Source organism: Labrus bergylta, chromosome 10 (assembly GCF_963930695.1).
Source record: "Labrus bergylta chromosome 10, fLabBer1.1, whole genome shotgun sequence".
NCBI classification, from domain to species: domain Eukaryota; kingdom Metazoa; phylum Chordata; class Actinopteri; order Labriformes; family Labridae; genus Labrus; species Labrus bergylta.
In genome coordinates, this window is record NC_089204.1 from 18,072,835 (window position 1) to 18,086,684 (window position 13,850).

At 40.1% G+C, this 13,850-nt stretch overlaps 3 protein-coding genes across 4 annotated transcripts in view; 1 reads left to right on the forward strand and 2 right to left on the reverse strand.

Moving 5' to 3' along the window:
• Positions 1-35: 35 nt before the first annotated feature.
• On the reverse strand, positions 36-2,158 carry lyrm7 (LYR motif containing 7). The gene is made up of 5 exons (XM_020650257.3): positions 2,072-2,158; positions 1,866-1,938; positions 1,662-1,732; positions 670-751; positions 36-518 (listed from the first exon to the last, which is right to left on the reverse strand). Exons 1-5 carry the CDS (start codon positions 2,087-2,089, stop codon positions 448-450), a joined length of 315 nt encoding a protein of 104 aa, XP_020505913.2. The 5' UTR covers positions 2,090-2,158; the 3' UTR covers positions 36-447.
• Positions 2,159-2,201: 43 nt separating this feature from the next.
• On the forward strand, positions 2,202-4,271 carry hint1 (histidine triad nucleotide binding protein 1). The gene is made up of 3 exons (XM_020650256.3): positions 2,202-2,362; positions 3,666-3,770; positions 3,983-4,271. Exons 1-3 carry the CDS (start codon positions 2,252-2,254, stop codon positions 4,145-4,147), a joined length of 381 nt encoding a protein of 126 aa, XP_020505912.1. The 5' UTR covers positions 2,202-2,251; the 3' UTR covers positions 4,148-4,271.
• Positions 4,272-5,164: 893 nt separating this feature from the next.
• The window catches only part of cep170aa (centrosomal protein 170Aa), a 39,453-nt gene continuing 30,767 nt past the window's right edge, over positions 5,165-13,850 (reverse strand). For both annotated transcript variants that reach the window (XM_065959304.1, XM_065959305.1), the window contains 9 exons: positions 12,232-13,782; positions 11,972-12,022; positions 10,024-10,297; positions 9,624-9,855; positions 8,699-8,866; positions 8,522-8,610; positions 8,281-8,374; positions 8,138-8,189; positions 5,165-7,932 (listed from right to left, as the gene is read on the reverse strand). In XM_065959304.1, the coding sequence (XP_065815376.1) occupies positions 7,607-7,932; positions 8,138-8,189; positions 8,281-8,374; positions 8,522-8,610; positions 8,699-8,866; positions 9,624-9,855; positions 10,024-10,297; positions 11,972-12,022; positions 12,232-13,782 (2,837 nt within the window). In that variant the 3' untranslated portion in view covers positions 5,165-7,606. The remainder of the gene's footprint in view (positions 7,933-8,137; positions 8,190-8,280; positions 8,375-8,521; positions 8,611-8,698; positions 8,867-9,623; positions 9,856-10,023; positions 10,298-11,971; positions 12,023-12,231; positions 13,783-13,850) is intronic.

Below are 13,850 nucleotides of genomic sequence, written 5' to 3' on the forward strand. Positions count from 1 at the left end.
GATTAAAGCTGACAGTGATGGCTATTGCAACTATGCATTTTCTGAGACTTTTATTGAAAATTTGTGGTGGTCTTTAAAGGTCCAACTACCATCACATCTCTTTTTTTTGTGGTTTAATCAATCATCAAAAAATGACACACTTGGACACACTTTTAACATTTTATGTGGCGTCAAAGTATCTTCCATATAGTTAAAACATCTACCACTCAAATATGAGAAAAAAAACTTTTTCTTTTGATAAATACTGTACACAAATATTCCATTTAGAATTTAGAATTCTAACGACAGAACAGCTGAAATCCATGCAGTGATGATCTTAAATAAGGCCTTCTTTCTGCAGATCATGAAAATCGTAAAATGCTATTGAGGAGAAGTATTTTTAAATGCAAATAGATGTTTATAGTTGATTGTAAGTCCTTCTTGATGTCAAAGTTGTTGGTTGATCCGTCATGACTTTTTCCTGGGCTGGTCACAGTAGGGTACATTTTCTAGTAGTAGGCTCTCTCTGGGTCGTAGCACTGTATGAGAAAGAGAGAAGTGAGTACATATCATAGGAATAATTATTCATTTAAAGTGAAAAAACAGACAGAGGTGAAGATTTCCTTTGAACACATTTGTTACTTTCTTGTATTTTTCCACATAAAATTAGAATAAAAAATAACAACATACAGAGTGTATTTTCCCCAAGGTGTTCCATTTGTAACACGGATTCTCGAAGAACAATTTCCACATCCGAGCCCATTTTAATCATCTGTGAAACAAAGAGTATATAAGACGGACTGTAACAGGCACTAGCATGTAAAAAAAAACTTCCATACGTTGACGCCACTTTTTAAAAAACATTTCATTTTATAATAATTAGAATCAAAGTCAAAGTCAAATTTATTGTCAATTTCAATATATGCCAGACATACAGTGGAATCGAAATTTCGTTTGTCTCCGTCCCGCGGTGCAATACAACCAAAATAAGGTAAAATAAGATAAGGTAAAATAGATAAAATAAAATGAGGTAAAAATAAGATAAATAATATTTACAGTAATAAATTCTAAATTGTGCAAAAGGTACAAAATGGTAAGTAAATTAAAACAAAATTGAAAGAAAAAGTAAACTTGTGCAATATGTGCAATGTGCAGTAAACTGAGTGCACTTTTGAAAAGTTAGCTTCAGAGTTATTAGTCCAGAGTTCTTGGTGGCAAACGGGAGGGGGTTTCAACGTCCAGTGTTCGTGGGGGCAGAGGGGAGGGAAGCAGCATCTGGCAATAGAGCTTTAAATTTGTAAATTTCTCTGTGAGTGCACTATAGCCATTATTGAGTAGGTTTGTTACTCAAGAAGAAACAATTAGGAAATACTTAATTGGATTTGAAACACAATGTGATGAAGGAATCAAGTACTTTGTATGGGCACCTTGACTTCCAAAAATTGTAGTCATATTATTGTAATCCTTGAATCCAATTCTTGCAATTCTTATGTCCATGGGCTAAGCATACAAGACTTTTTACATTATTATTATTACTACTAAAGGGCCATACACACACATATATATATATGTAACAGTCTGTACATTGTATGTATTATAATACTAATTATGATAAGTATTATTTATAGCCTATGATACAATATAAACAAATCACATCACTTTCTGATGACCATTCACTTTACCTTCTGGATGTTTTCTTCTGAAGGTTCATTTTTGTTTTTCCGGAACTCCTCATTGATCTTTAATCTTGCAGCTGTGTAGGAGGAAATAGATGGATTGATGGTGCAGAGCCTGAAGATACTTTATGATTGATAGGGGCTGGTTGGTAAACATCGTCAAACAAGACTATAACCCGAAATTGGAATAAAAACATGTATATAACTCACCTGTCAGTGATCTGTCATCATGGTTGAACACAGCCAGCCTGGTTCTGTGCAGCTTTTTAAACACGCTAAGGACCTGCATTTATAAAAGACATTCAGCTTCAGCTACTGCGCCGTATTTATACTAATAAAAACAACACAGGGCACGAATAGTAAACACGATGTTATTATGCCATTTTTCTCTAATAAAAACAATATCATAACCTCACCTTCAAACGTGTACCCATGTTGAATTCTTCAGCTCTTTTCCGGAATTGGAGGAAGTTCCGATGACGAGCGACCAATCAGCGAAGACACGAATGACGCGCTAGATCAGCCAATGAGCGTTCGCTGCATTTTCTTACAGTACCAAAAGCGGCGCTGACAGGCTGCTGCTCATCTGCGCCAACATGGCTGATGAAACGAAAAAAGCGCAGGTAGCCCAGCCGGGTGGAGACACAATATTTGGGAAAATAATACGTAAAGAAATCCCTGTCCAACTTCTCTACGAAGATGATCAGGTATGCGTGAAATGCTTTCATTCATTAACTCTTTGGGTGCACCATGCCTGGGCAGCGTGACGTTTAACCCAAAAGTTAGCTCCGAGCTAGCTCTGCATGAGCTGCAGCTGTGCTGTAAATTCTGCTGGTATGATGGTGCGATTATTATTGGGAGGTCGTTTAACAAACATAAAAAAACAAACTATTATACAAATAGCTTGCTCTCAAACTGTTGGCATTAAAATCTAACAATCAGTATGAAGTTTGATCTTTGAAACTGCAAGGTCCTCATCCAGGATATTCTTTCTTTCTGTTTTAAAACTTGGTCATCATGCCAATTTTAATGCAATATGCTGTTGCAGATAGTACTGCAGCTAGATATTTGGCTTTCCGCCGAGGTTATGACAAGGCTCACTTGGCCAAATTTAGCATGAGCCCTTAAATATTTAGCCAATAGTTACATGTTGTGAGTTATTGTTTCTGTATTTTTTTTTTTTTTTGATGAAATCGGAAATTATCTATACAGCTCCTACAGTGCTGAAGACGAATGAATCCCAGTCAGAAGTTTTAACCTGACAATTCGGCAGTCAAACAGGCCGGACTGCTTTGTGTTCAAAAAGCAATGATCACAGTCATTAACCTCAGATGTTTATGAACCTGTGCCAACCAAATAAGGAAGAGCCTCCGATTGTCAAAAGTTACTCTGATGTTTAATGTGAACAAACATCAGTTATTATGTTGTAAATTTGTAAGATGTCATGGCACAAAGTCATTTGAAAAGGTACTAGAATCCCATTGGTTCTGACTCTGTTGTGTTGTGGTTTTTTTACCTTTCTGAACTCCCTTCCACATGTGATAAACTATGGGTGATATAACCTTAAGTTCCTACACTTTTTTGAACAAGGCATTGTACAGTTTGGTATCTTTGAGATAAGACGAAATGTAACATCAAGAGTTAAACATACTATTATTACACTACTATTATATACTACATACTATTAGTCTGACTCTGTACAGTGTCAGTGATTGCCAACATCAGCTTGAAATGAGACTCACTTCCAGATTTCTTGTTGAAACTATTGCATATATCTTTATTATGCGTATAGTCAATGAGAGAGACAACAAAGCAAAAACATCCCAAAATGCAGTAAAACAAATTGAACCCACACAAACAACTTCAGTGGAAGTCACAATATAAATGTAGGAAGGATTCTCTGCATTTCATGATATAGGTGTGTTTTCCACTCATTGCAAACCTGTAACCCAGTAGTTGTTGTTTGCACAGGATTAATTCTTCTTCATCATTGTTGTGTTGTTTTTCCAGTGTGTAGCTTTCCCTGACATTTCACCTCAAGCTCCCACTCACATCCTGGTGGTTCCTAAAAAGCCGATTGTGAGGTTGTCGGAAGCAGAGGAATGTGATGCTGCAGTAAGTATGACTATGAATTTCTGTGATAGATTTTTTTTTTACAGACTGTAAATGTATCCACTTTGAGAGATTTGTTCACCTTTCTGTCCGTGACCACTAGAGGGAACTCTTAACAGCCAACTTAATTCTTGTCTGGACAGTTAAGATATCTTGAATACTGCATTGTAAGCTTTTGCTTATGCATGCATTCATTTGTTTTCTTTGTCTCTTAGTTGTTGGGCCACTTGATGATAGTCGCAAAGAAGTGTGCTCAGGATGCGGGCCTTGCTAAAGGCTACAGGATTGTCATCAATGATGGACCTGATGGAGGCCAGTCGGTCTACCACATCCACATCCACGTCTTGGGTGGACGCAGTATGGAATGGCCCCCTGGTTAACCTTCATCAACTAGCACAGACCGTCTTGCCATCAGTGTCGACTACAACTGTTTGTCATGTGATATAAGAGTCAAACAAAACCTGAACATACATCAGTGAGAATAAAATGCACTTCACAACAATATTAAGTCTTGGTTGTATTTATCAAAATTCATTTTACCGGGGTGAATCTTTCTTGGAATATGAAGTAAGGGTGGGACAAAAATTGATACAGCAATCTAGATTTCCCTGGAAGTTTAGCTGACTGCGTCACCAATTCATGACTCACCCCCGTGGTGCTTATGACATGAACAGGGTAGTGTGAACAAAAGTTAATTGGTGAAAGAAGTTGACAGTGTGATCATGTTGGAGAGCAGTAAAAAGAAGTTAAGAGATGAAGTGTGATTAGAGTTGAAACTGACACCAAATCACAGTGAATAAAAACATCCATCACACACTTCAACTTATATGGGGCAATTTATATTTAGTCAGTCAACTATTGAGAATCTATTAATCATCGCAGAATTGCCGGCATTATTGTGATATAATCATTATTGTAAACTGCATGTTGCAAATTGTGTTGAATCGTGAGTTACCCTGCGATTCCCACCTCTATCAAGACAACCCTACAGTGTTGATGTTTAGTATTATTTTGATCAGAAGTACTTAATGTTCCCTAAGAGTGAAACACAGAAATGGTTTGCAGTTATTGTTGTGGGGAAAAATGGTATCAGTAAATACCTGAAACTGCAGCTTGAGTATAACTTCCATGGTTTTCTTATATATATTTATAGCTCAGGCAACACAAGGGGAAGCCAAGTCATTTGCTTTTTCAGACATGAATTATGACCTAGAGCACCTAGAACCCCCACCTTATTGTATCTAAATTGGAATTGGAAAATGTACCTGCCAAGTGATATGCCATCCAGTTTCAAAATGAAAAAGTGTAGGTTTGTTGTCAAAAGTTTTTAATATTCAAATAGAAGTCTGAAAACACTCTTGTTCATGTTAGTGGATCTTAATGAAAACACAAACAAGTGAATGGCTCTCTTTTAATATCAGTAAGAAACAATGCAGGTAGTTGGAACAAATATAAAATACATGAAACATCCACAAAATATTAAACAAAAAAATAAATAAAATGGTTTTATTTTTTCTTTACAAAAATAACAAAAAAAAGAACACTGATCGGATGACATGTAGAATTCCAAAAATAAACGTACCTAGCATTCACAGTCCCCTAACTTCACTTTGAAAAACACAGGGAGAAGGAAAAAAAGGTGATTAGAGGCTTTGTTTTTACAGACAGAACAGTTCCAGAGAGTCAAGGCAGTCACTTCTGATATCAGGTAAATTAATATCATTCATTGTCAAGCTATTTGACATTTGATGCAGCCTTTCACTGCTTTGTCACTTCTGTATGAAAAAACACCACAATCTGATGTGCAAAAAAGAGATTTTTAAACATATTTTACTTTTCTTTTCATCAATGCCTTTCTATTGTCAAAATGGGCACTTCGAGGCATTGAAAAACATTGTACAGTACAGTAGAGAGGGAAGGAAATGAACATGAATTCTGGTAGCTAAATTCACAATTGTAAAAGTTTCTAAGTTCTAATATACTGCCTTACTCTAGAGCACAGACTACAAGATGAAGAGAGACTGAGAAACCCGTTAGTCCTCATAAGAGCCCAAAAGAACAAGAAAGGCAGCAAAGTCAATTTAAAAAAAGTGGTAAAAGTCTTCTGTCTCTGCAATTCCACAGTTCCAGTACGCTGGATTTTCTCCTCATTGGTGGGAATAGAACAATTCACCTACAGTATATACACTGATATGAGGCCATATAACAAGCATTTTCTTTTCAAAGATGTGTTAATTTCGAATTAACAAACTTGAAGTGCAAAGGCCTCATTGAAAGTTGCCTATTTCTTTAGATATCAACTACAACAAACGGCTGCATATGTTCAATGTTTAGGTTTAGTGATTAAGCAAGCTGAAAACGGGTTGGGTCAAAAACATAAAAAGAATGTTTTGTCAGGTGACTTAAAGCATTAAAAAAATCATGGTCTGCAATATCTACAAAACCAGTATCTAAATACTATTAAATATTTAGCTTAAAACCAAGATTTATTTTTTCATTGCTGGTTAGGAATATGTCACAGCATCTGCGACAGGAAAAAGAAAAAGGAAGAAATAAATCTAATTGGAAATCATACAGTTAGGACACTTGAGTGCATGTACTGCTAAAAGCTAAGGGCAACAACTCCCATGTGCCAAAAACTGACCGCAAAGATTTAACTAGTGTTTCATTATAATAAATAAAAAGGTGAAATCTTGGATTTTTTGATGGAAAAGGGGCGTTTGACATTCAGAGAAAACTGCAGAAAATGGTGAGATGTATAAAACAAACTGCTGAAATACAGATTCAGAATATTTAGCAAAACAGATGAATTTCAACATAGCTCGACGGTTTGAAAATGACAGTATCATTAATCTGGTTAACTTTGGTAAGTGATTCTTTTGAGTGACAATGATCATTGGTTTCCAGAATGCTCTTACTATAGGGAAATCAAACTAAGACTCAGCATTAGTACAATCAACACAGACACCAATATTCAGGAGGCAAAGCTCTCAGCTCTGTCCTGTACATGCTACTCGAGTTACACACTTTGTGTAACACTACAGGAAGATAGAGGAAGGGAAAGTATAAAACATACAGGGGAAAGGAGGAGGCACTAAAATATCCTTCTCAACAGAATAGTTTTAGAGATGCTTCAGTGGACGGTTAGAGTTGTGGATTATCTCAAACTTCTGCAACTTCTGTCTGATTTGTGAACAGTTTCAGTCATACAAAGCATGTCTGTTACTTAAGGCCGCTGAAATATTATTTTATAGATCATGGTGTTGTGTTGCATTATACAATAGTGTAAATAGATCCTATTTTGCAAGTGTTTTCTTACAATGCTTTCTGTTTGTCTGAAAGGTACTTTAATAAAGTCTTATTAAAGTACAATATTATCTGAAGGGGGGCGGGAGCTGCTACTATTAGGATATGTTATAAGGCAAGTCCTTAGTGTAGGTAGGGTCCAGACACGTGGAGAAGGCAAGTGGAGACTGAAGGAGACTGTACAAGCTAAGAGATCTGTCCACTGAGAGAGCAGCCAGGTCCATCAGGAAGTCAGGTGGGCAAGTGAGCATGAAGAGTTCAGAGTTGAGAAACTTGTAAAGTAAATAACTCAGTCCATTTCTGTATTGGCTAAGAGAGTTCCATGATGTTGGGGTTTAACATTGTGAGTGGTCATATGAAGTGCTTAATTCCTGGCAGAGTCTGATGACACTTCAAGGTACTTTTATATCATACCCATAATTCTGGACTGGTAGACTGAGCAGAATGGAAACAGTTGAAATGTTTTTACACCTGCTTGTTTAACAACAGCCAACAGCACTCCAATCAAGGCTGCATCTTATTTCAACTTCTATTTACTTCTGTGCTATGGCCTCCTCTCCGCTGGGCCGCATGCGGTTGAATGGCAGCCCTCCGACTCCTGCTAACCCTAATCCTACATTGGGGTCTCGTGAAAGCGCCTCTGTGTTGGCAGAGGAAGCCTGAACCCTTGCTGATGATCCTCCAGGCCCAGGTAAGACCTCAGGAAGTGATTCTTTGGCTTGGGGCGCAGACCCAGGGCTGGTGGCAGAGGTGGAAGTTGTTTTGGCTGTTAAGGGCTTGGTTGGGGTGGTGGGGCTGGTAAGGCCGAGGTTGGCCAGGGCGTCTAGAGTCCCGTCTGGGTCCACCATCACATTGATCACTTTGACAAAAACAGGCTGAGAATTAATGCACTGATCCATCTTTTTATAAAGGCCTTGAAAAGTTGGTTGTTTCACGTCACATATTTACACAGAGTGTAAGTACAGTAATACAATAATGCCCCTCCAAAAAAAGGTATAATTGTATTTATAGAGACATTTGTCAATTGTATTAGTGTGATTTTGTGTGTGAGTATGTGTCTTTACCCTGAAGCTGCTTTTCAACTCTCTTCAGTTCGAGCAGAATTGAGGATATCTCCTGCAGAGGAATAAAAAACAATGCATTTAGCTCGAAATAATTCTTTGCTTTGCTCAACATCAGAGAGTGGTCAGACAGACGGCTTCTGTACCTTGTTGGACGTTTTCAGAAGAGGTACATCATTCTCCAATCTCAGTTTACTCTCAATTTCATCCCAGTTCCTGTCCTTATCCTTGAACAATATCCTGGAGAAAAAAATAACATACAAGAGGAAAAATGTTGATAATCTCAGGGGCTTTGACCCAACGAAGCAACACAATGTCACACTGAGGGATAGATACACTGTAAATACTCTGCTCCATACAGGTTATACTTTAATGACGTATAGTTACCTGATTTTGCCTGCTGTTTTGTCAATCGAGTGTCTGATCTTGGTGGAGAGCTGAGAGACTGAGTTGATCAGCAGGCTGTCTAACACTGCCTATTTCCAAACAGTGATAAAAAACAATTTTGTCATTGTTGAAGTGTCATTGGTGTATTTCAAACTCATGTTTTCTGCTGTTTCTCACCTCTTCTCGGTTCCAGGTTCGTCTTCTCAGGGCTCGAGGCTCCAGACTGTCAGGAGCGCGGGGACGGAGCTCCACCGGTTTGCCGTTAATCTCTGGAGCCTTATTGGTTGAAATGACAGGTGGGATCTTCCTAAAGTTGAGACTCTCATCAAACACTCGATCCACCAACTGGAAGACACGAAAGAAAGGAGGAAGAGGGAAATTAAATTTAAAAATCGTGTAGAATTTTCAACCCCCGTGTCATACGAGTTTTTTTTCAAATAGAGTTGAATCAGAGTTAGTGAGAAATAGGGATAAAATGAGACACTCCACTCAATGATTTGATAGGTTTCGCATTACTGGGTTCATGATACAATTTTATCACAATATTTTGTGATTTTAAAAAATCTTTGTAGAGACAAGAGATTGAAGACGATTTACGAATAAATATCCCTCTTTTGTTTTTTCTAATTCTCATCCAATCAAAAGGAAAAATATCACTTTTCTCTATTTACACTTTTGTTTAAAATCTGCTCCTCAGCTACTGATGTGAAAAGAAGTACCCAAAAGCAAATAGCGCTCCCTATTGGTTTTAAACAACTATTGCAATATATGTATCTGTATATACAAAATTTTGTTTTGAAGTATCCTTACATCCCTTGTAGGAATAAATACTAAGGAGCTCGAAAGCATTTGGTTGTCTGGCAAAATAAACATTTATTAATTCAATAGTACAGCCATAAGGAAATATATTTATGGTAAAAATAAAGAAAATAATACATGAGGATGGACTAAATTGGAGTCAATAAATCAAAACCTCTTACATCAGATGAAAGATTGAAAGCAACATAGATGTGGCTATTTGCATTCAAGCAACACAGGAGGGATGGGTGCAATGGAATTACACACGCAGTTATTATTGAAGTAAAAGAGGAAAAACGGGCACCTTTCTCATGCTCTCCTGTATTTCCGGCTGCGTGGGACGTGCAGGGCCTACCTCTTCCCGTGTGTCGATAGCTGATCCTGGGGTTGTGGCAGCAGTGCTGACAGTGGTGCTGGGTGCTGTGCCAGATGAGCTAACTGAGTCAATCTCCCCGGCTACATCATGTATCTCACGAGCCAAGACAGCCAAATCTTTAGCCAGGTCCTGGCTGATCCTGCGCACACATGGGAATAACCTGTTTACCATCAGACAGATGGAGGAGTTCTTTAGGACATATCAACACATGCAAATGCATATAATACAATCTACAATAACATACATGTTCATTTAAAATTAACAGCAGATCTTATAAAAAATTGCATTTTAACATCACAATAAAACATTGGGTCAATCAGATCAATACCTGGCTATCTCCTCGCTATGTGCTGTCCAGTCCCTGATGTACTCCTCCTGCTCTCTCATGCGGTGTTTGACCCCCACTCCACCCACGCCAGTCACCATGCTGGATCCTGTGCTTGGACTGGTTCCGGGTCTTGTGCTGCGGTGTGGTACAAGGTGATGGGGCCGAACATGGGAGCGTCCTCCGTGCTTTGGAGAGTTTCGGTTGGAGCCAAACTCTTCCTCCGAGGTGGAGCCATACTCTGGCGGCAGACGTCTCCACCTGCTGCTACTTGACACTGTGAAGGACACCAAATGAAAATGTCACCTTTAAGGGTATTTTCAAATTAGGCTTGATTGTTTCGTACCCTGCCCGAGCACTATTGCTCCCCCCTCCCCTTCCCCCACTGGTCTGCATTCACATTAGTAACATAGTTCCGAGCCCGAATACACTTGCGTATGTACACAGTCCGATACAGCAGGTGGCAGTATGCTCAAAGTTGGTTTGCAACTCTGCCAAAATGCAGAAAGAAGCAACTATGGCAACCACCAGTTCACATCCTGCTAAAGATGGACGCCAATAACAACCTTCTTCCTACTTAAACATCTAACATGCAGCTCAGAGGACAAAATGAGCCTATGCTGCGCAGATATGACGGTTTTTGAGGCGTCAGGAGCCGTTTAGAATTACGTCATAAAGCAGTCCACTTCCTTGTTTAAGCCCGGATGTGTTCACATCTGCGGACTATACTCGAGTACACACAAATTGTGCTCGAGACCCCCTCTTCAAGCGGTCTCGGCACAGTACCCGAGTAAGGTACGTTTTCTGTTCACAATGATCAAATGAACCGGACTGGGGCAAGTGTACTCGAATCTGGGCCTGATATGAAACCACCCTTAGTCAATATATCAGTACTTTTATTCTATTAAAACATTTGTTATTAATGAAGTTAATAAATGAGCTTGTTAACATGATACACTTTGTTACTGGAGCAAGCTCCAACCATTCCAGTTATGACCCGACAATCTCCAAATATTTTGCAGGAAGACACTGAAAATCAGTATTTTTAGGCAGTAGAATATGAGTAGGAATTAGGAGTATGGATTATTCTTAAACATGTATTTCAACAAATGAAAATACTTAATTTTACAACAACAAAAAACAGAAAGACAAATCTGAGGTTACAAAATATGTTTTCCTCTGCAACATACTTCTCTTTTAAAGTGGAAATGGGGGGCTGTGATTTAGAAAGATGGTGAAGCAACTTTTTTAACTTGTTGTTAATCAAGAGCTTCAGGGATGATTATTAAACCACAATAAAAACAACAGAAACAGCAGCAAAAAAACAAACCAAAAAAAACTCTACATGAGTTTATCTGAGAGCTCCAGCCCAAACCAGTCAACAAAAGCATCCAACAAGGGACATAAGACCTTAGCAGAAGCAGAATATGTTAAAAAGTTTCACTATGATCACACAACAAATGCATTCATGTAGCGGCACCGTGATGAGACAACGCCATGCTCTATCAGTCTCTCAAGAATAAATTGGGAAAAAAAGCATAGAGAATAAAAACCTCCACATTCGGAGAATCGTTTCATAACCATTTGTTGATTGGTTTTTAAAGTTGTCTTGATAGTGAGAGTGTGACTAGAGCATATACAGTAGGTCTTCATCACTGCATCACTTGATGGATGTCAAGGCGTAGACAAAGAGTTAACATGGAAACCTTTGCTAGAGCTGGGTCATCATACTTTCTCTTTAGATTTCATTTTGTGATTAACTTACACCAATTAATACACTTTTAAGTCTACATTTGGCAAACAAATTGAGGGTGTCACTGCAACATCTGAGTGTGTATATTCTTTTTATCTTATGTGTGTGTATAGAACTTTATATTGCTGAGACCCAGGTCTGACACACAAACACACACACACACTGTTGGATCAAGGCTCCACAGGTATGTTACAGTACCCGACAGCTCTTCCTCAGCACCACCACCCTCAGGATCAGGCTGAGTGCTCTCTGAACAATGACAACCAACGCACAAGTATGTCACGAAACAGTGGAAATGTTGGGAAACAAATGATTATACACACTGACACATAGTGAAATATGCAATGATGTTTACTATTGAACATGATCCTCAGGTTCGACAAGAAGAACAGCATAACAAATCAATGTTATCAGAAATGATCAAACATGAACTTTGGTATACAATTCGATAAGCTCACCTGTGGGAGATGAGTATCCAGATGTAGTGGTCTTCGTCTTGGTCTCATTTAGTTTGGACACGCTGTTGGCCCTCATCCTTGGTGTCAGCCTGTTCTCTGTTGGAGTTGATGAGCGCAAGCCCAGACGCAGAGCGGTCTCAGCTGACAGGCGGGGTGAAGAGGTGGAGCTGCGGGTTACTGTACACTCAGAGTCACTGCGGGCTGAAATGGAGCCCACGCGGTTCCTTCGCGGCTGAGCCAGCATGTCCAGTCTTGAAAGTCCTTTCCGACCAGACGGTGGCTTGGAGGTGGAGCTCGTGGTGGACACCTCAGATGCAACTGAAACCCTGTCTGCATCAGCTAGATCTGTGTCTGACGTATCTCCCAATCTTGCTCGGCGGAGAAGTGAGGCTCTTGTGGGCCTTGGCTGAGGCAGTGAGGCTTGCTTGTTGAGCGAAGAGGTTGTGGCTGCCTGGAGAGTGCGGCTGGTTTTGGAGTAGCCACTGGTGGAGGTTTTAGTGGACCTACTGTCGAGTTTGGAATGCCCCAATGGTCCAGAGTAGGTTTCCTGGTCTGAGGAAAAATTGTCAGAGATAGGGAATGAAGAAGTCAGGTCATCATCAGTAAGGTCCAGAGAAGGCTGGCGCACTCTGGTGGGGGCAGAGGATGCATGAACAGAGCGGCGTGGGTCAGTCCGACTTGTAGCTTCTGCAGTTCTTGTTTTAGACTTCCTCTCCAGGCGTTCCCGGGCACTTGAGTTTGTGATGCTGGTCTTGGAAGAAGTGCTCATGTTACTCTTCTCTCGGTGCATGCTACTGAGGGAACGTCGCTTTTGTTCGCTGCTAGTTAAGCCTTTTCTCTCTGCCTCTCCAGCCGCATGACTAGCTGTGCTGGCTGTGTCCACATCTGACTCAGGAGAAATGGAGTCAGTCCGAGCAGGGTAGCCAGAACCTGAACCCTGAGTGGTGATGCCAGTTTTACTGCTTTTCTGTTCTAGTTTGTTTTCATCTCTTAGCTTGGCCTCAAGGAATGCCATGACAGCTTCAGTGTCCTTCAGAAGCGTAGCAGTATCCATGCTGCCTACAGAGTCACTGCGTTCTCGTCCAGTGCCGCCTCTGTTGATGTGAGGGATGAGCTCTGCAGGGACATTACCGCTGGGCTTCTCAATGGTGAAGCTGCCTTGGCGTACTAAGGGCTTCCCAGACTTCTCTCCTACTTCTCCAGCTCCTCCTCCACCACCGTTACGCTCCTCTGACCTCTTCCTCCGCTCAGTGCTGCCAGAGGTCCGAGCAGGAGCCTTTGACGGTGAAGATGTGGAGCTCTGTTTACGTTTACTGGTCATCTCAACGTCCCCTATGGCAATTGGGGACTCCCCGTCTCCCTTGTTCTCTTTTTCCTGGGGTTCAGTGTCTTGTTTCTCCCCAATCTCAGATCTCACTCCCAGAGCTTTGGTGCTGGATTTAGCCCGGGGGTCATCCACAGGGAGCTGGGGGAGGGTCCTGCGCTTGCGGTCAGTCAGACTGGAGGAAGATTCACCTCTGCTGAGGGATGCACCAGACTCAAAGGCATCAGCTTCAAACGAAGAAAAGATAGAGTCACTTCACTGAGATTCTTATTTGTTTCAAACATAAATGAGATTA

What these genes read in the sequence shown, in the direction of transcription:
- lyrm7 (XM_020650257.3), bottom strand. An exon ending in CAGAAGAAAACATCCAGAAG is followed by an intron (nt 752 to 1,661) that starts GTAAAGTGAATG and finishes TTTGTTTCACAG; the next exon opens with ATGATTAAAATGGGCTCGGA. An exon ending in CCTTGGGGAAAATACACTCT is followed by an intron (nt 519 to 669) that starts GTATGTTGTTAT and finishes TTTCTCATACAG; the next exon opens with TGCTACGACCCAGAGAGAGC.
- hint1 (XM_020650256.3), top strand. Translation starts at nt 2,252, where the DNA reads ATGGCTGATGAAACGAAAAAAGCGCAGGTAGCCCAGCCGGGTGGAGAC. An exon ending in TTCTCTACGAAGATGATCAG is followed by an intron (nt 2,363 to 3,665) that starts GTATGCGTGAAA and finishes TTGTTTTTCCAG; the next exon opens with TGTGTAGCTTTCCCTGACAT. An exon ending in CAGAGGAATGTGATGCTGCA is followed by an intron (nt 3,771 to 3,982) that starts GTAAGTATGACT and finishes TTTGTCTCTTAG; the next exon opens with TTGTTGGGCCACTTGATGAT.